General features: G+C 39.6%; 1 protein-coding gene and 1 long non-coding RNA gene across 4 annotated transcripts; one reads left to right on the top strand and one right to left on the bottom strand.

Annotated features, from left to right (window-relative positions):
* Positions 1–5,586: 5,586 nt before the first annotated feature.
* LOC146689386 (arg8-vasotocin receptor-like) lies at positions 5,587–18,424 on the bottom strand. The gene is made up of 2 exons (XM_085436425.1): positions 17,302–18,424; positions 5,587–6,320 (listed from the first exon to the last, which is right to left on the bottom strand). The coding sequence occupies exons 1-2, from the start codon at positions 18,221–18,223 to the stop codon at positions 6,037–6,039; spliced, it is 1,206 nt and encodes a 401-aa protein (XP_085292551.1). The 5' UTR covers positions 18,224–18,424; the 3' UTR covers positions 5,587–6,036.
* Positions 11,963–14,932, top strand: LOC146689387 (uncharacterized). Of its 3 annotated transcripts, none has more exons than XR_014915955.1 (5): positions 11,963–12,239; positions 12,688–12,723; positions 13,082–13,234; positions 13,599–13,689; positions 14,296–14,932. It is a non-coding gene; the product is annotated as an uncharacterized LOC146689387 (long non-coding RNA). The 3 variants fall into 3 exon arrangements; XR_014915954.1 differs by having other exon boundaries at positions 12,660–12,723; XR_014915953.1 differs by having other exon boundaries at positions 11,963–12,723.
* Positions 18,425–24,634: the final 6,210 nt, after the last annotated feature.

The raw sequence follows: 24,634 nt of genomic DNA, 5'->3' as shown, positions 1-24,634 counted from the left end.
CATGTTAAATGTAATGGACACTATTGCTCCCATTAAGGTGAAGGTTATCTCTGGAAGGAAAAAGTCTCCATGGAGAAACTCCACACTGGTGAAAAATGAAAAAAGAGAGTGTAGGAAAGCTGAGCGCAGATGGAGAAAAACAAACCTCCAGGTTCATTATGACATTTATAAAGAGAAACTTCACAATTATAATTTACAACTGAGGAATGCAAGGAGGTCCTACTTCTCTGACATCATCACTAAAAACAGCCATAATGCTCGGGTCTTATTTTCTACAGTTGACAGGCTAACAAACCCCCCTGTGTCAGTGGCAGCTGAACTTCATTCGACCATGGCCTGCAATGACTTTGCCAAATTCTTCACTGAAAAAATCCAAAAAATTAGACAAGCAATTGGTACATCAACAGCAGATCCAGGATATGTACTGTGTCCACCAAAAAACTGTTTAAACACCATGAAACAGTTTCAACCTATTAACAGCAAAGACCTGGAGGACATCTTAGGTCAACTGAACTCCTCCTCCTGCTGTTTAGATGTCCTGCCAACAAGTTTTTTCAAAAAGGTCTCAAAGACTTTAGAGTCAGACCTGTTACAGATCGTCAACTTTTCTTTATTATCAGGTGTGTTTCCAGAATCACTAAAAACTGCTGTAATCAAACCTATACTGAAAAAGGACAATCTTGACAAGACACAAATGAACAACTACAGGCCGATCTCAAATCTCCCGTTTTTAAGTAAGATCATTGAAAAAGCAGTTTCTCAACAGCTCAGTTACTTCTTAAAACAGAATAATTGCTACGATGCCTTCCAGTCAGGTTTTAGACAGAATCACAGCACTGAAACCGCTCTGACCAAAGTGTTCAATGACATATGTCTGAATACAGACAGTGGAAAAATGTCAGTCTTAGTTTTACTGGATCTCAGTGCAGCATTTGATACAGTTGACCACAACATATTACTCAAACGACTGGAGAACTGGACAGGTCTTTCAGGAACTGTACTAAACTGGTTCAAAACATACGTAGAAAACAGGAAATACTTTGTATCAATAGGTAACTTCACATCTGAGCAGACAAGTATCACATGTGGAGTTCCCCAAGGTTCCATCTTGGGACCCCTTCTGTTTAACATCTACATGCTCCCACTGGCACAGATTATAAACAACAACAAAATAAACTATCACAGCTATGCAGATGACACACAAATATATATCACAATGTCACCAGGAGACCGAGGCCCTGTACAGGCTCTTGGTAAATGCATTGAGGAAATCAATGACTGGTTGTGCCACAATTTTCTCCAGCTAAACAAAAACAAAACTGAGGTAATAGTCTTTGGCGCCAAAGAAAAACGATTACAGGTCACCAGAGAACTTCAATCTATACATCTAAAAACCACAAACCAGGCGAGAAATTTGGGTGTAGTGATGGATGCAGACCTAAACTTAGAAAAACACATTAAGACAATAACAAAGTCAGCTTACTATCACCTCAAGAATATATCAAGGATAAAAGATCTGATGTCTCAACAGGACCTGGAAAAACTAGTCCATGCATTCATCTTTAGTAGGCTTGATTACTGTAACAGCATCTTTACAGGTCTACCTAAAAAATCAGTCAGACAACTACAGCTCATTCAGAACTCTGCTGCTCGAGTCCTCACTAAGACCAAAAAAGTGGACCACATCAGTCCAGCTCTGAGGTCCTTACACTGGCTGCCTGTCCGTCAGAGGATAGACTTTAAAGTTCTGATGCTGGCCTATAAAGCTCTGAATGGTTTAGGACCAAAATACATCAATGACCTCCTGACCCAGTATGAACCATCCAGATCCCTCAGGTCATCTGGATCCGGTCTTTTATCAGTTCCCAGAATCAGAACCAGACACGGAGAAGCTGCATTCAGCTTTTATGCTCCTTATATCTGGAACAAACTCCCAGAAAGCCTCAGATCAGCTGAAACACTCAGTTTATTTAAATCCAGGTTGAAGACTCACCTGTTCTCAGCTGCATTTGAATAAAGCACCAAATCCACACTTTAAGCTTAAATTTCAAAACTTACATTTAACTACTGATTTTATCTACTGTTCTGATTTTATCTGTTTTGATTTTATATACTGTTGTTTGTTTGTTTGTTTGTTTGTTAATTAGTTAGTTAGTTTATTTGCTTGTTTTAATCAATTTTAAATCATGCTTTTTATTTGTTCTTGTTTCTAATGTCTCTGTAAAGCACTTTGAATCACCTTGTTGTTGAATTGTGCTATACAAATAAACTTGCCTTGCCTTGCCTTGCCTTTGATTGAAGCGCTGAAACCTTTTTATTTGTTTTCAATTTCAGACATCTGTTGCATGTCATGCACCCAACCTGCTTCCAATTACTCCTGTTTCCCTGCGTGAGGTAAAAAAAACAAGGAAAAATCCTGTTGAAGTGTTTTTATGAGAGGCATACTTATGCCGAGATATTGCACAGAGAAAAAAAAAGGTCTGAAGTTTAATATTCCCATGTAATTTTCTGAAGTGTCCTTGGGCAGCTGTCGGGCATGAGCTGATAAATTTAGTCATTTAAATCTGGTGAGTGGCCGCTGCACCTGCTGCATCTCGGCCTTATGCAAGAGTAACGATATCCATCTCCTGTTAAACCCATTCATGCACCAATCTGTTGTTTAGCTACCAAAAACACGCCATCACAATTGCTATTGTTACTGCAGAGCAATGTCAGAAATGGAGAACCTCAGAAATGTTTGAACCTCAGAAAAGCAGCATCATTAGAACACCTGCAGCTGTTAAGAGAAAAGCAGCTCACGTTTACGTGCCACGTGTGAGACAAAAACTGTCTTGTGCTAACAGTAACAGTAAACACTGCAGGAGACATCTTGAACCTGAAAATCAGGTAATCACTCCTGGACTTAAAATCCCTGCTGAACTCCCTGCTGATCCCAACTGTAATTTTCACCTAAAGGCCAAATTCCTGTTTGGCCAGATGGGCAAAGTGTTAGCCAATCACTTTACAGTTTCACAGACGGCTCTCTTAAATTAAAACCACATCTACAAATACAGAGGTTTTGCAAACAATTCAATTCAATTCAATTTTACTTATATAGCGCCAAATCACAACATAAGTCGCCTCAAGGCGCTTCATAGATACAGAGAAAAACCCAACAATCATATGACCCCCTATGAGCAAGCACTTTGGCGACAGTGGGAAGGAAAAACTCCCTTTTAACAGGAAGAAACCTCCGGCAGAACCAGGCTCAGGGAGGGGCGGCCATCTGCTGCGACCGGTTGGGGTGAGAGAAGGAAGACAGGATAAAAGACATGCTGTGGAAGAGAGACAGAGGTTAATAACAGATATGATTCAATGCAGAGAGGTCTGTTAATACATAGTGAGCGAGAAAGGTGACTGGAAAGGAAAAACTCAATGCATCATGGGAATCCCCCGGCAGCCTATGTCTATTGCAGCATAACTAAGGGAGGATTCAGGGTCACCTGGTCCAGCCCTAACTATATGCTTTAGCAAAAAGGAAAGTTTTAAGCCTAATCTTGAAAGAAGAGATAGTGTCTGTCTCCTGAATCCAAACTGGAAGCTGGTTCCACAGAAGAGGGGCCTGAAAACTGAAGGCTCTGCCTCCCATTCTACTTTTAAATACTCTAAGAACAACAAGTAGGCCTGCAGAGCGAGAGCGAAGCGCTCTAATAGGGTGATATGGTACTACAAGGTCATTAAGATAAGATGGGGCCTGATTATTTAAGACCTTGTATGTGAGGAGCAGGATTTTGAATTCAATTCTGGATTTAACAGGAAGCCAATGAAGGGAAGCCAAAACAGGAGAAATATGCTCTCTCTTTCTAGTCCCTGTCAGTACTCTTGCTGCAGCATTTTGGATTAGCTGAAGGCTTTTCAGTGAGTTTTTTGGACATCCTGATAATAATGAATTACAGTAGTCCAGCCTGGAAGTAATAAATGCATGAACTAGTTTTTCAGCGTCACTCTGAGACAGGATATTTCTAATTTTAGAGATGTTGCGCAAATGGAAGAACAGGTGACCAACCCGTCTGTGACACTCATTGTCTGTGTGTGTTCCCCAGCTGGTTGTCAAAAACCTCCTTGCAGTCACTTTGGCTGCCACAGTCGCCTCTAGTTTGCATGGAAGATGGTGACATGTCTGCAGAGACTCACCAACTACCAGCTGAGTGACAGTAAAACTTTAAAAAGGACAGTGCAAACTGGAAATAGTAAATGTTTGTTCAAAGTAATAGTCACGCCATTTGAATGCCAATGTTGTTGGTAAGCTGCTAGTTAGCCAGTGTTTGCAGACCAGTTGCCATTTTCTATAACCTCCAGCAACCAGTTAAGGAGTGCTCATTTTTCCCTTTCGTCTGCTGGTTAAACCACGTCAACTCTCGAGCAGTGAGTTCATGATGTCACTCGGGTCACTCAGGTCCACTCTTTAGCAAAAACACTCAAAATGCAGTCTCACAAACCAGCTGATGATGTCACCACGGTTACACTTTAGGAAAGTCTTTATCTGATCCTGATACGTTTATCAGACGGAGACAAAAACAGCTGGAAATGGATGATAATGCTGTGCTGTAATATGTGGAGATAAGCATTTGTTTGTTAAACATATAAACGTCTGAGCTACACTGAGCTCACACTGTTGGCTTTTTGGTGCTCCAAGTGGCCAGAAAATATAAATATTTCACTATTAAGCTCAACCCTGACACGTTCACACTGGAGAACATGTTGACTCTGAACACAAAGAGAACCAGATCTAAAGAGGTTAGATCAGAAACAGTTACCATCAAGAAACATTTTTGAGCAAAGACAAAAATCTTCATGGAGCCTCAAAACATGCTTGAGCTTTATCAATTAAAATGATATCATGTTTCTCACGCAAGCCACTGAATTTGTGATCCCTGTTCTAGAGGAAAAAGGTTGATCCTATCAGGAAGAACCTCAATTTATTGTTTGGATATTTCACTTAAAACCCCTGAAATTCCAGTTTTATGGTGGCACTGCAGGAAACCCATAACTCTGATGATCATAATAGTCTTTATGAAAGATTACTGACTTATGCAGGCCGGATCAATCCACAGATCTATAACTAATATTTTTTCATTACTTTAGCTCTTCACTGCTTTTGTACTTAGTGAAAGTTACTAAAAGCAGGTAAGTGATCACCTATAAAACCCTCCTGTTACAGACAGAAAGCAGTCGAACATCACGTGACGACACAAACAACAGCTTTTATCTGCCTTTACAACACGTGCAATACATATTAGAGCAATACAGAGATGACAGAAAACATCACACTCATGAAATATCTTCAATATCTACAAACACATCTGAGAATGAGTCTCTAAAGAGGCTCAAAGCTGCTACAGAAGCCAGCAAAGCATGAGCGAGCATCAGAGCATCATAATAAAAATTAATAATTAAACAGATGTTCACAGAGGCAGTGTTAATTATACTGAACAAATAGCACTTTTAATTAGGATTTACAATTTTAAGCAGGGTAGTGTGGATACACGTCCCAGAGTCATTCCAGCTCCTTAAAGGTAAATATGAGTTGATTTTCTAACCTTTTGAGAGGGAAGGGATTTGTACATGAATTAATTCAAGGACTGCAGAGTAACACCAGACTTAACCTCAAGTCTTAAAAAATGATCTCGTAAACATGCTTTAAATACTTCAATGAGAGCAGCTCTCCAAGGAAACACACCCAATAGTGCATTCAAAGTGAAATACATCCACACTGCCTGTACTGTACAGCACTTATTTACTATCCCCACAGTCTCCAACCCCGCAGACTGGAAATGAGTTATTAAACTTCAGCTGTGTGAACCCAAACAAGCCAAACACCAAAAATGTCCTTTGGAGTAAACTTTCCCACTGGATTGGAACAAAAAAACAGAGGGTAGGTGTGAACGCACCCTCAGATGATGTCATACCTTCCCTCACTGCTTCAAACCTGCTGCAGTTTTACTAACCACGCACACACATACACACATAAACACACAAAGGTAGTGTTTCTGGGGGTCAGGATGCAGATGGGATTGGCGGGCAGCTTTTGGGGGTGTGGTTGAGGTCTCTGACAGGCTCTGAAGGGCGTTGACCCTGCAGGCGGGTCAGCAGCGTGGTCCAGCGGATGCTGCTGTCCGAATCCTGGTGGTGGAACCGGTTTCGCAGGTGGCAACAGCACGGCAGGCTGCGGGCGAAGTCCGACAGCAGGTTACCGCTGAAGATCATGTAGATCCAGGGGTTGCAGCAGCTGTTGAGGCTGGCCAGCAGGGCGGAGAGCGTCACAGCGGCATTCTCAGAGTCTGCAGGGGAAACGGGAAGAGAGATTTATGAAGCACACTCGGAGACGTCAGCAACTAAACCAAAGTGTTTTTCCTCTTAAAGTACATGTACTAGTCTGAAACACACTGGAGTACTGCCAGCCTGCCGGGCAGCTCTTAATAAGGTTTGGCTGCCTTCATGTAGCTGTGGCCTGCAAAGCAACCCCGAGCGAACGCCAGTATTAACAGACCAGCTCAGCTCTCCTGCACCACCGATAACAAGGACAGCTGATGCTGAAGGTCGCGTGAGACTCTGCAATTCTCTCCTGATTAAAGACAGATCGTTTGCGGTGAGACAGCAGCAGAGGTTTGGAGGGATAGAAATGGTAATAATTACTGACGTGATGGAGCCGCTGAGACAAGTTTCATTACAGCAGAGCAAATGGTTAAGTCCAGTGAGGCATTCAAACAAGAGTGCATCAAATAGAAATACATACATTAACTACTCTAAAAATACATTATTTGGCCTTGCTATCATATTCAGGCCTCCTGTTTTTATGTCCTCCAAGGTCATGTGTTTGGAAGAGTCAGCGTATCATTCTGTTTGTAAGCACGATAACTTACATTCACCAAGGTCTTCAAGGTCAACTTAGTGATTTATAACGTATATAACCTCTTATAAGTGTGCTGTGAATTATCAACACATAGAAAGTACCACATAAAGATTTTAAATATCATGTCACATTTGACCTCTGACCTCTCCTTCAAGGTGAATAGATTAATCTGAAGGTCAAAGTAAAGATAATGCTATGTCGAGCTATTTAAAACTTTTCGTTGAACTGCCATTGTTTGTATTGACAACATATAGCCATACGTATGTGGATACTAAATATCACGTTACTTTGAACCTCTGAACTCTTCCTTAAGGTCAAATAAGGTAAAACTTTAATAAAAAGACTTTTATATTTAAAACTCTATAAAAATTCTGCTGCCTTCAATTCAGTTCAATTTAATTGTATTTATATAGCATCAAATCACAACAACAGTTCCTTCAAGGTTCTTTATATTCTAAGGTAAAGACCCTACAATAATACAAAGAAATCCCAACAATCAGCAGGCACTTGGCGACGGTGGGAAGGAAAACTCAGTTTTAACAGGAAGAGACATCAAGCAGACCCAGGCTCCAGGAGGGGCGGCCATCTGCTTTGACCGGATGATGCTGGTATACAGGGGCTGTATCCCAATTCAGGGTCTGCAGCCTTAAAGGCCGCATTTTAAGGCCGATTACGTCACAGACTGAGGGACCCACTGCTGCACATCATCTGTGAGGCTTTGCACCCCTGATGATCCACCAGGACAAACTCAGCAGTGTGTGAGGAAGAGGAGGAGGAAGAGCCAGCAGCAGCTGACAGATGGAGAGAATAGACAGACTGTTCCCTGTTTGTGAAGGACTGCTAGGAAAGTTTAAAATAACTAATTGTCTGTCCTGAATCAGTCTTATTAAATAATTTAATCATCCCAGTGTTTTCAGTGTGGGAGAAAGTACTCAGGGCCTTCAAGTTAAACACTATGAAAGGCAGAAACAAGTTTAATATTCAGAAACCTAAAGTCTGTATCAGCAGCAGAATGGACCTAAAAATGTTTGTTTCAGTTCTATGAAGCTTTGAGTATTTTGGAGTAGCACTGCTGTGTTTGTTGCATCATATTGCTGTAATTGTTTATATGTTTTATATATTCTGAGGTAAGTTGATCTATAGTGTTACATCATATTCTATAAGGATGTTATGTGTTTGTATACTTTGTGCCCAGTTTGACCCATTTAGCAGAAGCCAGCCTGTTTAAGGCTCTGATATCTATTCTGTGTGACTTAAAGCAGTTATGACATGGTCTGATTTTCTCACCCAATAAAGGAATATTTCATATATCAGTCTACTCTTCATTTTATCAGACACAGTTATCACAGCTCGTACATTTGCTTTTTACACATATATGTAAGCATTGAGCCAAATTTAGTAATGCCAACATATTAAAAGAACAATATTTGTCTCTTATATATAATACATCTATAGATACACTGTCAAAGATACTTGTCTTTGAGTGAAGATTTAAGGTGATGGGAAATATAAATAAATGCAACTCTACTCTTTACTGAAGCTCAGTATTTGACACGGAGTTCAAACTCACTGCTGTAATAACTAATAATGATTAATATAATAACCATAATATTGGCCATATTATATTTACATTACCAAAGTGAGATGACTTTAGTCTCATGAACAACATTAGCTAATTGTTATTTAATAGCTAATCTTAAATGACTGTTCAGTAAAGAAATGAAGCCCAACAATCATGTTTTACAGTCCTGGGGTCTCAGCCTCAGATACTTATCAAATCACACAAAGCTCATGTAGAAACAAATGTATAAAATGTGTTCTCCTTTATTTCTGTCAAACAAAGCTGTATGAAACGTTTCCAGCTGTTAGTATCATGGTTGCTAGGCAACCTGGGCAGCACAAGGGAGGCTAGACCGTCCCATTTCACAACCTTACAAGCCTCGCACTTCCGGCCTCAGCAGTCTTTGACTTTGAGCACCTAAGGCTGCGTACTTTAAGGCTGCAGACCCTGAATTGGGATACAGCGAGGGATTCTAAATGTTATATTGACCTCTGTCCTGTGAACTATGACCTCACGTTTGCATTTCAGAGCTGCCTTTCTTTCAAGATGAGCCAAAACGTCTTCTATTTGAGAGAAATGATTGAGAGAATGAGCTGCATAGTTTGTTAGAAGTATACTTCTATACAAATCACCACAAATGTCCTAAGGTACATTTAAAAGAACAGCTAAAACTATGTAAATTTGTAGAAAATACAAAAGTGTTCAACTTTCTGGCCTATCAGAAGTTTCTCTTGCCGTGCTTCTTGTCATAAAACTGTTATTCTGCAATCTGTTGAACTTTTGTTGACTTTTTGGGGCCTTTATGTGGACAAAAATGTCATTAAACAACGTACATAACATCCAGTTGCTGATATGATCGCTGGTTCCCAGTGTGGCCCCGCCCGTGTGTGTTGACAGAAACACAAATATGTAACCAGCCAATCACGGAGCAGCAATTCAGTGCATTTAGGCACGTAAACACGATGAAGATGACCTGCTGAAGTTTAAACTGAACAGCAGGATTGAGATAAAAGTGATTTAAGTGACTCTACAATACACACAGGGTCTTCTTGATTGCAGAAAATTGGAAAAATGTTGCCTGCTCAGCTTTGGGATGTGGTGGAATGGGAGATTCGCATTGTGGATGTTCAGCAGACAAATCTGCAGCAGCTGTTTGATGCTGTCGTGTCAGAATGATCCAAAAATGATGTTTCCAGCACCTTGCTGAATCTTTTCCACAAAGAATTAATGAAGCTCTGGAAGAAATAGAGGTCCAGCCTGGTCATGCCCATGTTCCTGATGACCAAATACCAGAATTTAGACTTAAAAGCATTTGCCAACTGACCAACACCACTACATTGATCATTGTTTGAATTTTTGGCATTTTAAAACATTTGAAAATGAATCTCAAATCTGATATGTTCTAGTTTTTCAACTGTACAGAAACTCCAGCAGAACCCAACAAGCCCAACAGGGTCCCTATATGATGATACTAGAAAGCTTCATCTCTGCTTCAGCCATTAAATGCATGCTTTAATAACAGATATGGTTTGGAAGGAAAGAGTTGGCATTTGTGTAAGTTTGGAAGATTTCCCTGCAATATTGTAATTATTTAAGTTTTAATTAAAGGCCAATTAAAGGCTTTCTTTGTTTAGCTTTGAGCCAGTTTAACCATGTGTGAAGTTTCCAGCTTTTTCAAATACCAATTAAAAAGTAGAAAATATAGAGAAGTGTGGCAGGTCACAGAGAAATTGGAAAGCAGAAACTTGTGGCCAACCTTAACCACAGAATAAATTAAAAGAGGAGATATGTGAAATTTTTTTATTTTTATCTTTTGACGTTTTTTATTAAACCTCAAGCCTGTGCATGTCAGTGCTGAGTAATTTTCCAATGATAGAAGTCAGGATATGAATTTTATTTTGCAGCTTCGGAGTCTGTTAAAGGAGAAAAGGCTGCCCTGGTCTGCTCACCCACTTGAAGAATTTCATTATCACTGTCATACAGAGCCTTACTGACTGGTGAGGGCATGAGTGCTGCTTCCAGCAGCTTGATAGGAATTCATTTTCAGGGAACATCAGGGTTATATCATTTTCTGGCGTAAAACCAGTCAGAGCTCTGAACTTTTTAAATATAATCCCTTTCTGAGTGCAAGGAACAATTTAACCACTTTGTCTCATTTTGAACCCAAACTGCTGCAGAGTGGAGCAAATTAAAATGAAAGATTTTAACCAAACTGAGCCTCACGTGTGAGAGAAATGTTATAATATGCGAGACAGTAAACTGGCTTAGAATCTGTCGATTTATAAACTGACCAAATGTTTACCAAACTGCCAAAAGATTATCAGCATATTCTATTTTGTAAGCTATGATCAAGATCTTATTTATAGAGTTTAGAAATGCTTCATGACTTCACTGATTCAATCACTGTCTGTGTTTGCAAAATATTTTTCCAGTGGTGGAATGTAACAAAGTATATTTACTCAGGTGTTTTACTGATATGCAGTTCTGATGTTATGTTCTGCTCCTTTTCTATTTTGAGTGAGAATGTTGTGTTTTGTACTCCGTGTTATAGTTTTAAAATTTAAGTTACTCATTTTTATGCTGATGTTAAAAATTTATAAATAGATAGATAGAAGGTAAAACTAACCAGCAGTAAATCAGGTCATTAAAGTCATCTCCAGCTGCATCTTTAGAGTGATGGCAACATATTAACCTTTATGTTTATCGCCTTAACATTTTTATGCTAAAACTTTTGCCGTGTTTGGCAACACTTTGTATAATTATGATTATTATTTGAGGAAAAGTCTAAACATCACTTGGACCAAACGGTTTTTTCACCGGAGGCTGCAGAGATTTGGAATTTTATTTATTTATTTTTTTCATACCAGAAAATCTCACAGAAAAAAGAAAAATTCCGATTTTAGTTTGAAAATGTGGCTGAAATATCTTCAGGTCTGCAGTTACTGCCTGTGCGAAGCTTTGGCTCACATGCCTTAAATTTCTTTGCACTGAAGAAATGTATCTGTGGGTTTGTTGATGGTTTGCTCTTCAACTGTAATTTCTTCTTCTTCTTTAAGTACTTTCATTATGAGTACACTTTGTTTTATGAAGGTGCTTCATTTCGCACATTTTTCAATATGTCACATTTTTTAATCTGCACCATTCATTTTCATTCATTTATTTATTCATTTTCAGGCACAACAAATACCTATATTGAACATAAAATACACAAAACAAAAAACAAAACTTGCCTGAAAAAGGAGTGGGACGAAGAAAACTTATTAAATCCCACCCCTATACTCACTCATCAACAAAAAAAAACCAATAAACTTCCCGCAGCTACGCCCATCATTGCATACAGACCCATCAACAGCCCGGGGCAGATACAAGCATCTAAGCGGCAGCTCGCAACCAACAATTAGAGCCTTCATAACTGAATACAGAATATATAAATTATAAATTGCATTACCACAGGTAACAGGCAGTAATAACTACAAGTAACAGACACACATACATACACTGAAAAAAAGGGACTGGCCATCTCTTGGATTTATGTAAGCATCTTGCATGTATTTAACACAATTGCCTCATGTTTTAAAGTTAAATGTAACTATATAGTGTAAAAACTACATGATATGCAGAAAGGGTGTATTAAATTGTTCATATCATGTTCAGGTGAAGTAAGTCAATAAGATAGCAACGTTAAATCTCATGAAACCACGCGTGATTTCATCTCGCGGGCTTTGGATCGTGGTTTAAAAAAGGCATCCATCTCAGTCAAGTCGAGCAGCCAACTCTACGTTTTTGGTATGTCTTGATTTTTTGAATTAATATTTACCATATTTCAGCCAAATGTAGTTAAACGTCTAGAGTGTCGCCATGTAACATGCTAAAAAAGAGCCGTTAGCTTATTTGCTGTTTTATCTGTTGTCAAAGAATTGGCGCTTTTTCATTTGAATTTGTCTTTGGCACAAGAGCCGTAATATCACATTAAACCTAATTACGAGGCACTCATAACATAATTTGGTTTTCTGTGTGAATAGATTTGCCAACTGACTCTTCAGTTACATTGTGTATTTACTGCACCATGGTGTTAGTGAGATTTTGGACATTGAACAGCTTTAGCTAATATCATCAGCGGCATTATGCTAGCTTACATCCCTACCCCTCCTGGCCTCACCTGCTGTCCTTTTGTTTTTGTTTTTGTTTTTTTTGCTGCACATTGAGAGATGACCTCTATTCTGCATTTCACCAGGAGTCAGCTGATGGATTGTGGGTTCAAGGTGTTATGGTAAGAAAGTATATTCTATTTTCGTTTCTGTAACTTAATTATAATGGGTTTTTTATAATTATTAGGTGCATGCATACTCACCCTATTAATACAACTGAGAAATCCAAAATCTGCCATAGGTTTAACTTATACCTGTATGTATTGCCAGAAAGGTGATTACTGGACTCGCATTAATGCACACTTGAACTGAAATGAGGTTGTAACTTGTGGGTTCTTGGGTTGCAAATCAGAAACAAACATCTTTGGATTTTTTTTAATCCCATAAGATCTGGAAACACAGTTTTTATTCAACAAAACATTACTGATTAACCAAGCACAGTGCCTGCTGTTATTTCAAAATAATTTTATGTCATTTCAGATAAAATGCAGCATTCCAGTGCATCCCAACCATGCCTTTACAGTCAAGGTTTCTGACGGAGCTGAGTTTCTCTCTGACAGTCTGCTGAAAGTGTTTGCAAAGTGATCGGGGGAACAGGGCACAAAGCTAAAGGATGTAGCTGCCATTATGACAGTAAGAACTTTAAAATTCTTTAACTACAAAGTGTATATGTATTGCATTAGGTCAGTAAAATTTTTATGCTACATCCATTGAAACAGTCAACTATTACCTGTGAGTAATGATTCCACTAAAAGGATGCCATAATTTTCGTCATGCATTTACTGGCCCACTGAGAAAAATTTATCTTTTTTTAAAAATAAATGTTCTGGAAACTATATATCCATAAAGTTGATGTCAAACAGGAACTTTTGATATTGCTTTGTAGATGCTGGTGTTGCATGTTGACTGGTTTAAAAAGTCAAGAGTTTTTGTCTGGGATCATTTTCTTCTGTGCTACTGAAAAGTTCACAAATCTCTGTTTTCTTTGTTATAATAGTCAAGGATGACATTAATGCTCGGAGTCCCTCATCAAAGTGCTCCGCATCTGTGTGAAAGACAATTGCAACATCTTGGTGCAGGAGTTCATGGTGAGTGTTTTATGAGTAGATTGTGGCTTTGCAACATTTAAAAATGCATTTAGTTATCCACTTGATCCTCATTGGACTGGTTAGGACCAGTAGTCCTCTTTAATAATTTGAAGTCCACATGAGGCCTGGTAGTGAACTTGGCCGCCGGCCCTTGAGGCCCCACCCCCACCCCTGTATTAGGGGTCACATCAGTGTGAAAAAACTTTAAATTTGTCATTCTAATGAACAAAGGAAAATCCCACCAGTATTTACATTAGCTTTTGTTTGAAAAAAAAAAAAAAAAAAAGACCAACTGACCAACAGCTAACCAAATTGTGGGGCTGAAAGTCTAAATTCTAACATCTTCTGAGTGACATAACCTGGATTTCTGATGGGCCGGTGTCTTTCTAACAAAAACTAATGTAAAGCATTTGAAATTATTATGTTTTTCACTCTCTCTTAGAAACTCTGTTAGACCATGAATGGCAGCATGGCAGGCCACTCTTTGGCTATAGCTATTTACTATGTTGCTTGCATTGGTTTAAATTACTCTAACATTAGAACTGGTAGATTCAAAAGAGATGAGTTTAAAAAGGAATCTTAAAGAAATGTTTTGTGTTTAACCAGGACTTGACTGAGGCCACTGCACAGATTGAGAAAACCACAATGAACATCTGTCTCCAGAGATGCGCCAGGCAATGACTTTTCTGATGTTGTTCTTCAAGATCTGGATAACGTGACCTTTGCAGTAGCCATGCTGTTTGGACCTTTTTTATTCCTTCAACATGAGTTACCCATCACAACTCTGCTACACTTTTGAGGTGATTCAATGGGTGGTAATGGAGTTGGATGCAACTCAGCTCTCAAGAAAAGCTCACAACTAAGACAAAACTGCTCCTGCAACGAAGCTCACTGTTATGCATGTGAGGTGACCAGCTCTAGGTGAGAGGACATTTAAATCTCACACTTGTTCTGCTGCATTTTTGAAGCTCAATTCCAGGAACGGATCGCAGGGTTCATTTTTATATACTCTGCAACTGCCATGAGGACGAGCTGTTTTTTGTTGTTGTTTGTTTTTCCTTTTGCTCTGTACAAGTTCTGTTTGTCTGTTTGGCAGCATTTTTAAATTTCTCTTTGTATTTTTTCTTTCTTTTACTAGTGAAGAGATGTAGCGTGAACAGTTATACAGTCTAAATATCCCATATGGGTCGTGTGAAATGGTATTTTCAGTTTCATTCAGTTGAAGTAAAGAACGTTGAATATTTCTAAGCTTGCTGTTTTGAACCAAGATGTCACAGTATGATCAGTGCTGTAATTTTTGACAGTCACTGTATCAATGTTATTTTTGCGTCTCTTGAATAAAGGTTTTGACCTGCAAGTGCTAATTTCTTTAGTTATTGGGGTAAAATGGGTAGTGTTAATAGGAAGGTGTTTGCCAATTCAGTAACCTAATTTAATGTTAATGGAAACTAACATTACCTCAAATTGTTTAGTTATAATTGTTGTTTAACTGAATCTTGATGTCAGAGGCCTTAAATAGAATGTTTTGTATTGTTCTTTCCCAACATTTTTCAAAAGAAACAGTCTAATTTCTTTGCTGCGATTGATTCCAGAGAACACGGAAGAACTGACATTATTTAACTGTTGATTTATATAGATTCAGTAGAGGAGTAATGTCAGTTTAATTCTTTACCTACTGCAGTGAAATTAGACATGTTGTTTTGAAAGGTTACTGGTGGATGCCAGCAACCATCTTGGAAGAGAACAATACAATCTGTTATAAGGCCTCCATTTGAAAATTGTGTATTTGATACTAGAATATAATAGCAAAATGTAATTTGAAGATAACATGTAGTATTTAAGTGACCAAGTAGTATTGGGTAAAAGTTATTGAATCGTGTTGGGATAACGTGAGAAAATTGTGAAGGATTAAAATATTCCAAGAGCTCAAATTACTTCATCAAAACATGTTTAAGTCACATTTTATCAACACAAATTGCACAGGTTTATTGAACATGAATAAATTGTGTTAATTTAACTCAATTGTTTAAGTTGCTGCCAAAGCAAAACATCTGTGTGCAACAAATGTCCACCATTGAATTAAGTAAATCCAACAACATATTTTTTTCAGTGTATACATACATATATATCTACACACACAAGTACATATATGTACATACATACGCACACTTTATTTTTTATTTTTTATTTTGGAATCCATACCAGCAATGGTAAGAGAACAGACATTACAGAGCACACTAAAAGCATCATTGAGTATACTGTGACCAGACCAACTGTTTGTAGAGAAATTTAAATCTATGAATATTTTTGCATTGTTTCAATTGTAAACTCAGACTGTTCCAGATTTTCACACCACATACAGACACACAAAAGCCTTTACGGGTTGTTCGAGTTCTGGGTAATTTGAATTCTCCAAAGCCTCTCACATTATAAACCTTTTCTCGAATTTCAAATCTAGTTTGTAAATTTGCCGGTAAAAGTTTAGTAAAAGCTTTATACAAAATTATGGATGTATTGTAATTAACCAGATCCTGGAATTTAAGTAACTTTGCCTGAAGAAAGAATTTGTGAGTATGATCTAGATAACCAGCCTTGTGAATAATACGCAGTGCTCGTTTCTGTACTGTGACTAATGGATTAGTTGTATTTTTATATGTATTTCCCCACACTTCCACACAATATGTAAGATATGGAAGAACCAGGGTACAGTACAGAGTACGAAGTGCATCTTTATCAAGGAATTGTTTCACTTTGTTCAAAACTGCGAGGCTTCTGGAAATTTTGGTTTTTATGTGTTTTTACCATCGGATGATCTAAGGAAAATGAGCCCTTAGCATCTGTTGTAATATATGTAGTGCACATTGTTCTTGTTAAATAAACCCAAATCAACTACATTAATTGATTAATTAAAAAAAATTGTTTCACTACCTTGTAAAAAAAAGTTATTGAGCACTGAAGCACGTTTAAATTATTGCGCAAAATAACATCTGCATGCGGGCACGAGGCTAAACACGTGCCTACCAATAGCAATATTACATTTGGATTTATAGGCTTTGCATTGTGATTTTTATTTAACTGGAGCCGCCAATAATTGAACCAAAGACATCTTAATTAAAGAAAATTTGCTCTTTAGCATTCTTTTAATTCCCTTAAAATCCCTTCCAGGGAAGGTGGAACGTCTAAAGTTGCTACAAAGCAGAAAATTTGACTGCAGACCGGGGTGGACAAGTGCGCTAATTTGTAGATGAGCGCAAAGCATTTTTGCCTCATATGTTGAGGGGATGTGCCTCTTTGTGGCTCAAAGGTGAACACATGTCTCACCAGAAAAGATGTGGCTCAAACGGAGACACGTGGACGTGTGTACAGGCTGAAATAACAGTGTTACAGGGGAATACGTGAGCTGTTAGCTTCTGTTTATTCTCACAAGAAGTTGTGATTCAATTTAAATTAAATTAAAAATCTGCATTCTGCCTTTAGCTTTGTAATTTCAAACCTGTGAAGTTCGCTAAATTTACTTAAACCTCAGTCTGCCCATTCGCTTTACTCACACTTTGCCACAAGTGTGATTTATATTTTTTAGTAAGGTTCTGGTCCTGTCAGCAGGTCACTCACCGTCCCAGGAGAATGTCTCATCCCACACCGACCACATTTGCACCGTGAAGAAAGGCGCCCAGCACACCACGTACGCCACCACGATCACAAAGGTCATCTTGACCGTGCGTAATTTGGCACGGGAGATGGTGCTGACGCTGCTCACCGAGCTCCGGCTCAGCATCCCGCTTTTGCTGGCCTCCGCGCTCTTTCTTCTCTGGGTTTTGTATCTGAGGTTCCTCCAGATCGTACGGCAGATAAATCCGTAGCAGAACACGAGCACGGCCACGGGCACCACGAAGATCCCGACCGTGATCCAGGTGATGTACGCGCGAACCCCCCACGGCTCCACGAAGTGCCCCCAGCAGTCGTAGACGGCTGAGCCGGGGCGCACCTCGCTCAGGGAGAAGATGCAGTACTGTGGGGTGCTGAGGACCAGACTGCACGCCCAGGTGGAGCCGATCATGATATAGGCGCGCTGCGTGGGCTGCTGAAGCGTCTGCAGCGGGTGGCAGATGGCGATATAGCGGTCCACGGTCATCATCACCATCATGTAGGTGGAGGCGAACATGCCCAGCACCTGCAGGTGCTTCACGATGCGGCACAAGAAGTCCGGCCCATAGAAGCGGAACGTGACCTCCCAGCAGAGTTGCGGCAGCACCTGGAAGAAGGCCACCACCAGGTCAGCCAGGCACAGGTGCTTCATAAACAGGTGCATGCGCGACGGTTTCCGCCGGGCTCGGTACATGGCGAGCAGCACGCTCAGGTTGCCCACCACCGCCGCCACGAACGCCAGGCTCAGCACGGTGATCTCGAGCTTGGCCACCTCCTCGTTACGTCCGAACGGGTCGGTGTCGTTTCTCTTCAGCTGCTGCGTAAAGTTAGAGCTATCGGTGCAGTTTTGGTGCGTGGCATTGCAGGAGCTCACCGAGGGGAGCGGCATGGTCACCGTTTCTCCTCCGGGCGCATGGAGGTGTCTGCGCGCTTGTGCGTAACCGTAACCCTCTTCCAGCGTGTACGGGACTATTGAGAAGAATTCACGGGTTAAAAATCCAGAAGGGATCCATCTGTTTCCCTGCGAGGTGCACAAAAACTCCAACCTGAATCCGAGCAGCAGATCTAGCCCCTTTTAAAGTACACTGCCCCCGAGAACCAGCCCTCTGCATGCCTCACTGTATCCAAAGCCCCACACACGCGCACTTCATCACCTTACTCCCTCCCACCAGCTCCATGCTTAGGATAAAGTGAAAGGGGGGGGGGGGGAGTAAAAGACAAACATAGAGGACAAAATAAAAACTGAAAATACCAGATTAAAAAAAAAGAAAGAACGATTATTTATTTAGTCTTTAAAAAATTACTTTCAAGATCGACTCTTTTTTTTTTTTTTTTTTGTAAATGTCACTATAATAATTTGTCAGTTTCAGTTTTTGAACTTCATCTCTGACATTTTTGGAAAAGTAACAAAAGCCACAAAATTCCAGTTCTGGAAGTCAGAAACTTTTCCTAAGCTACAAATATGTGAAATCAGAAGATCATAACTGCTGCTGCTGTCTTGTGACCCAGAATATTTTATTGTTACTCTCAAAATTTTTCCCATTTGCCCTGCTGTGAACCCCTTTTCCAGTAAATTAAAATTACATAATGGAAATTCAAAATGTCACATCTCAGGGTGCACACTGGACACCACGGGCCATATTATTGGAGAGAGAATCACAATGATCATGAGCAAGATTCTGGCAACAGTGGGGAGGAAAAACACTATTTAACAGGAAGAGACCGGTGACCTGTCCAGGATAATTTTATTACCAAAATCAAAGGTATATTTATATTTTCTCATCATAACATAATGATATGTTTGGTCAAACACAGCAGTATTTTGTGTTTTAAATATCAGTGGAGCAACATGGGGACTACAGCTCTGCCTTTGAGACCATCCCACCCAGTAGACTGCGCCAAGATGTCTGACCAGGATCAACACTGCGCATGTCACATCCCATAACACAACAAAAAAGGCAAGAGAAATGATTATTCACTTTGGGAGGAAGCAGAATCTCCGTGTGTAACTGGTGTGTCCCTGCACACGGCAAACACGTTCCACATATTCACAGCATCTAGTAAAAACAGGCGTAATGATGACAATAATGAACTAAAACACACAATCAGAAACATCAGGGTGGAGAAAGATATAATTAGTGTTAGAAAAGAAATGACACTGACCTCTGCTACAGAGGAATTGCAGAAAAGGAGAGAGGCCAAACGGGTACCACAAAATTAGGGTTGCACCAAAGAAGAAGAAAAGGATGAGGAGGGGCTGATAATGAGCTGATAATGAAGATAACTACAGGCTTGGAGGTGTTAGAAGTCTGGCATACCACAAACAGTTTGGGGTTTAGGACACATTTTGTATAATTATAAGAATATGTCATTTATGACCCGGTTACACACACATCCTGATACATCAACGGGGAGAAGGTGGAGAAGGTGTCCACACTTCCTGAGAGTGCTCAGGAAGGTGAACCTCACACAGCATCTCTTGGTGTCTTTCTACTGGTGCTCCACTGAAATTGTCCTCACTCAGCTCTGCAAAAAATGATAAAAACATCAGAAAACACCAGCTGGCTGCCCTGGAGACATGTTCAGCATCCTGGAAGACTCAGCTTAATCTGTCTGACCTGTTACCCTCAAGAAAACGCACACTTTTCCATCTTAAAGCCATTATCATCCGAAACAATGACTGAACCCCCCCCCCCCCCCCCCCCCCCCTCCAACCAACACACACCACACACCAATTACAACACATGCAACAACAGTTACAGGAGTAAACCCTTTGATGGATTTTTAATGTGCAATAATGGACTTTTTAATGCACACAGTGACAACAAATGTATGGCACTGTAGAAATATGTTTTGTGTGCCTGAGTGGAAAGAACTGTTTTATTATTTCTATTTACGGTATAACTTATTTATATCATAAAATTAATTGAGTCAGACTTTGAGAGCGACTACATTTACTTGTATATGTTTTTTTCTGCGAGTCTTTAATAAGTGTTTTATAATGCGGTCAAACAAGCATTCAGTAATCCAACTTAAAAAGTTAAAAATTAAAAATTAAAACCACCAAACTTGGGTGAAATAATGAATACCATTAGATACAACACCACGGCTTAGCTGTCAGTTTACATTTTGTGGCATCACATGTAACGCCTGCAGGTGGATGAAACGATACTGAGCATGTGCAGTAGGCAGAAGCAAACCATGATGCTTGAAAACAGCAGATCCAAAAGGTAAATAAAATCCCTCCATGAGCATCAGAAGCCCACTTGCCAACAGGCTGATTTTCTTATGAGGAATAAAGTGTGAATCCACATTTGTTTTCAGTTTATGTGCATAATAGAAATAAAAAGATGACACCGCAACCATTAGAAATAATAAACAGCAGTGCTTAAAGGCTTCCCGCACATTTTCCAAACCAAATTTGCCTCACGGGACCTTTAATTCTCCTCCTCTGTGGCAGAACTTCGTTGTCCCGCCGTCCTCTGCCAATGAAGTAAATAACGCCGTCACTTCTTGCACTTGCTGCCTTACAAGGCCACAACTTAGTATCTTAATGTTCAATCTATATGCAAAGAACGCAAGCTGAGCGAGGGGTGGAGAAAGCGGACTGTTTTTCATGTCAGAGGCAGAGCCAGCTGCTGATGCAGACGATTACATAATGTGTTGTGTTTAAACAATGGTGGGTAATGGTCAGGGCTGTCAGGAGTTATAGATTAATTACGCTGTGATTAGGAAAGCTGTCAGGCTGGTATGGAAAATGATGCATGGCCCAGGCCGGCGTGCACACTGATAAGGCCTCAGAGGAAGGCACACATGGGAAAAGGCGCATGTTACATGTGTATGATATACAGGTGCACACGGCAAACACACTTCCATTCTCTGTTTTGAAAGGGTTATGTGACCAAAGCCACAAAAATCAGTATTTTCTCCAAGCACGCATATATTAGACATATTGATTTCACTGGAGACCTGGAGACCTCAGCAAAGCAGGGGAAACCACCTCAAAGCCAGAGTTCAGGAGCTCGGCAGAAGTGTTTTTGTCTGTCTGTCAAAATGTGCAAAATTCAAACATGAAACTTAGCAGGTGTACAGCTCAGTTCAAAATACAGGATCTACTTCAGCTGGTGCGATCCTAATCACAACATGGTGTCTAGCTTCAGTTATTTATATTATGTAAACAAAAACATTCAGCTAATACCAAACAGGAAAGCAAAATCTATAACAATCGCTTGCTTTAAACCACAGACTGTATATAAAAGATGGACATAGCCAGCATGACATCAGAGAAAGATATTTTAGACACATGTGGTCTGATTGCAGTGGTGGTCCCTGAGAGGTCAAAAACACCAGGAAATACAAAAACTCAGCAAATTTTAAAAATAGAAAATGGAAGTGTTTCTGGGGAAGAAAAATATTTGTCACTTCTTTGAACAGCTCAAAGAAGTGACAAAGTAAACAGTAAACAGTTAATAGCAAACGTGTGTCTACAGTATTATATGAGTCGCGTGATTAAAGTGTGTCTCACGTTTTTGTTTCTGTCACTGTTCCGTCACGTTATTATGTCCCCAGAAACACTTTCCTTCTGTTTCGCGGTTGTTTTGTTTTTTGTGCTTTCGAGGTATTTTTCTGTTAGCTGTTGTTTTCTAAGTTGCAATGCGCTTGAACTCTCAGGGCCACTGTCGTTTTCTGCCCCCAGACTGGTTCACTTAAAGCTAACTCAAGCCTGACACTGGTCTGACTCCTGAAGCAGAATAAAATCCAAAATCCAAATCTGTAACAAAAAAAAGGCAGCTTGCCGTTAAAGGCAGGCAAGTAGGTAAACAAGTGGACACAAAGTTTGAGTCAAAAAATAGATTTTAGGCAGAACAAGTGAAGCTGATGTGAAGTGGTTTAACGCTTGGATCATGAAACAAAAGCCAGAAAATCCCCCAAAATTTAAAAGTTTTTGAGAATGGAAAGTTTATTGAACCATTTGACAAATTTCTTTCAAAACTTGTGAAGATGAAAATTGCCTAAAATGTATTGTGGGTTTTATTTGTTTTTCAGGGGGAAAAAACAGAAGGATGATGGAAAAGTCTCATAACTTTCTCATAAAAAATGGGATGATACACTGAGCGCTACAGACTAAAGGTTTAAGTAAAATAAGTAAATTATTAGCAAATACTAGAAGGCTTGGTTATAAAGGTGTAAGGCACAGATGCAGATATTTGCTAAACAGTCCAAAGTGAGTACAAACTTCTTATGTTTGAAACAAGTCGAAACAAAAAATTCTCCAAAAGGTAGCGAAACTGCAAACACAACGAAGAGGTCAGTGGAGCCACTGAACTCAAAGTGGCACTACTTTAACTTTAAGCTGTAATAGAAACTAAATGGGTGACTTATAAAAGCAAATCTGCTGTCTTCATTATCATTATGAAGGAGGAAATTCTTCATGGAGACAAGTGCGTTTTGTGTCAGGCTGCAAACATGTTTATTTCTGCTGCAAAGTTTATGCAAAGAGGCTATGAGGACAGACTCACCTTTGAAGCCAGCCTCAAGTGACCACTAGAGAAACTGCAGGTTACCATTTGCATAGCCACAGTGGTCTTTTTTCAGTGCTTTGTGTGTCTTTAGGGATGTTTGAGTCTCTCTGTAGCTATTTTGGTAGTTTAATAAAGAAAAAAACCATGAGGGTAATTTTAGCTTTTGGTGCGTTCTGACCTGTCCAGGGTGCACCCTGCCTCTCACCTTATGGCAGCTGGGAAAGACTTCAGCCCACCCAGATGGAAGGATGGATGGATTGACTGATATGTTGATAAACACTTTTCCTAATTTTGACTCTTTCTCTGGAGGTGATGTGGACAAATAAGCACTGTGTCAGAATATTTTTTTCACAAAATTCACATTTTTCTGTCTCCTACCACATTTTTAGCCTATACATTTACGTGTTTGTCAGTCCCTGAAGGCTATGAGTCTCTTAACATCATCAGTTCAGGAATTTTTGTTCCAAAATAGATTATGTAGGTTTTCTGGAGCCAGAAGTATCAGCATCTGTTCCAGGCAGATCATTAGTATCGATCTACAACGCTATCAGGACTCACAGATGTGGATTTTCTGCTCCGAGGCTCTAACTAAATCTCACTCATTGCCCCTTTGAGTTTAGCTCTCGGTACACTTTAATTAACTATACATTATCCCAGTCAGTGTGCTGGGCTTCTCTATTATCTCCCTGGGTCCAGGTTGGGCACTTCAATACACAATAATTCAATCCTAAATCAACAGCACGCCTCGGGTCCAAACTGTGAGAAGCCAGAAAGAAAGCACACCAGAACTGATATGAACTGAAATGCCAGAACTTCTTCCACCATTCAAACCCTTTAGTGCTGGCCACAAATGAATCAAAGCCTCTTTTCTACTGGAAGTTTGTACCAAAACACATGACTCATGAGCTTCTGGATGAAGCAAGAGCTTCTTCTTTGAAAAGCTTTACAGCTTATTGTAATAACTCCAAATTTAGAGAAGGACCACAAAGAGTTTCAAACCAGCTTAAGAAAGACACAAAACATGCAAATGTGACTCAGAACAGTCCTAAATGTTTTACAAAGAGGCTCAAAATGAACCTAAAATGAATTAAATTGGACCCCAAAGTAGCAGCTGGAAAGCAAAAGCTTTAGTGTAATCATGCACTTTGTCAGGGGTGGTTTGTGCTGGTGAGACTTAAAGCTGGCTGGAGCAGGTGAGCAAATGGAGAGTGATTAAAAGAGTGATTGAAACTGACAGTTATATAGAGAAAACCCTGCAATCAAGCAACTACCTATGAGAAAGCACTTGGCAACAGTGGGAAGGAAACACTCTTTTAACAGGAAGAAACCTCAAGAAGAACCAGGCAAGAGGTGGCGTTGAGTAAGACAGGATAAAACATAAAGACATAAAAAGAAGACTTAAATAAAAACTAATGATTAATCAGAAAACAGTTTAAAGCCCATCTACGATATGAATGTTTCTTTTATGTCCCTCTATGCCAAAGACACTAAACTGGTGAAGACACGAGGCAGGATAGATCCATGCTTTCACGTCAAGTAGGCCTCTGTCATTGTACTAGTTTTGTTTTATTTTGAATTTTGGATATTTTGGTGATCATTAGTTTACCTTGCTTCTTGCTTCACAGCTATCTTTTCTGTAGTTCCTGGTTATAGTTTTGTTTATAATACATTTTTTTGTTTTATTGTTTTACTTTGCGTTTCTGCCAGGGACCACCAGCTCCCAGTTGTTTAGAATTTAGTTCTATGGTCTTGTGTCAATTTTTTGTCCATTTGTGTCT

The sequence above is a fragment of the Copadichromis virginalis genome, linkage group LG17 (assembly GCF_057382275.1).
Source record: "Copadichromis virginalis isolate Kocher_CV1m ecotype Utaka linkage group LG17, C_Virginalis_male_GT1.1, whole genome shotgun sequence".
NCBI classification, from domain to species: Eukaryota; Metazoa; Chordata; class Actinopteri; order Cichliformes; family Cichlidae; genus Copadichromis; species Copadichromis virginalis.
This window is presented reverse-complemented; position numbering and strand designations above follow the sequence as displayed.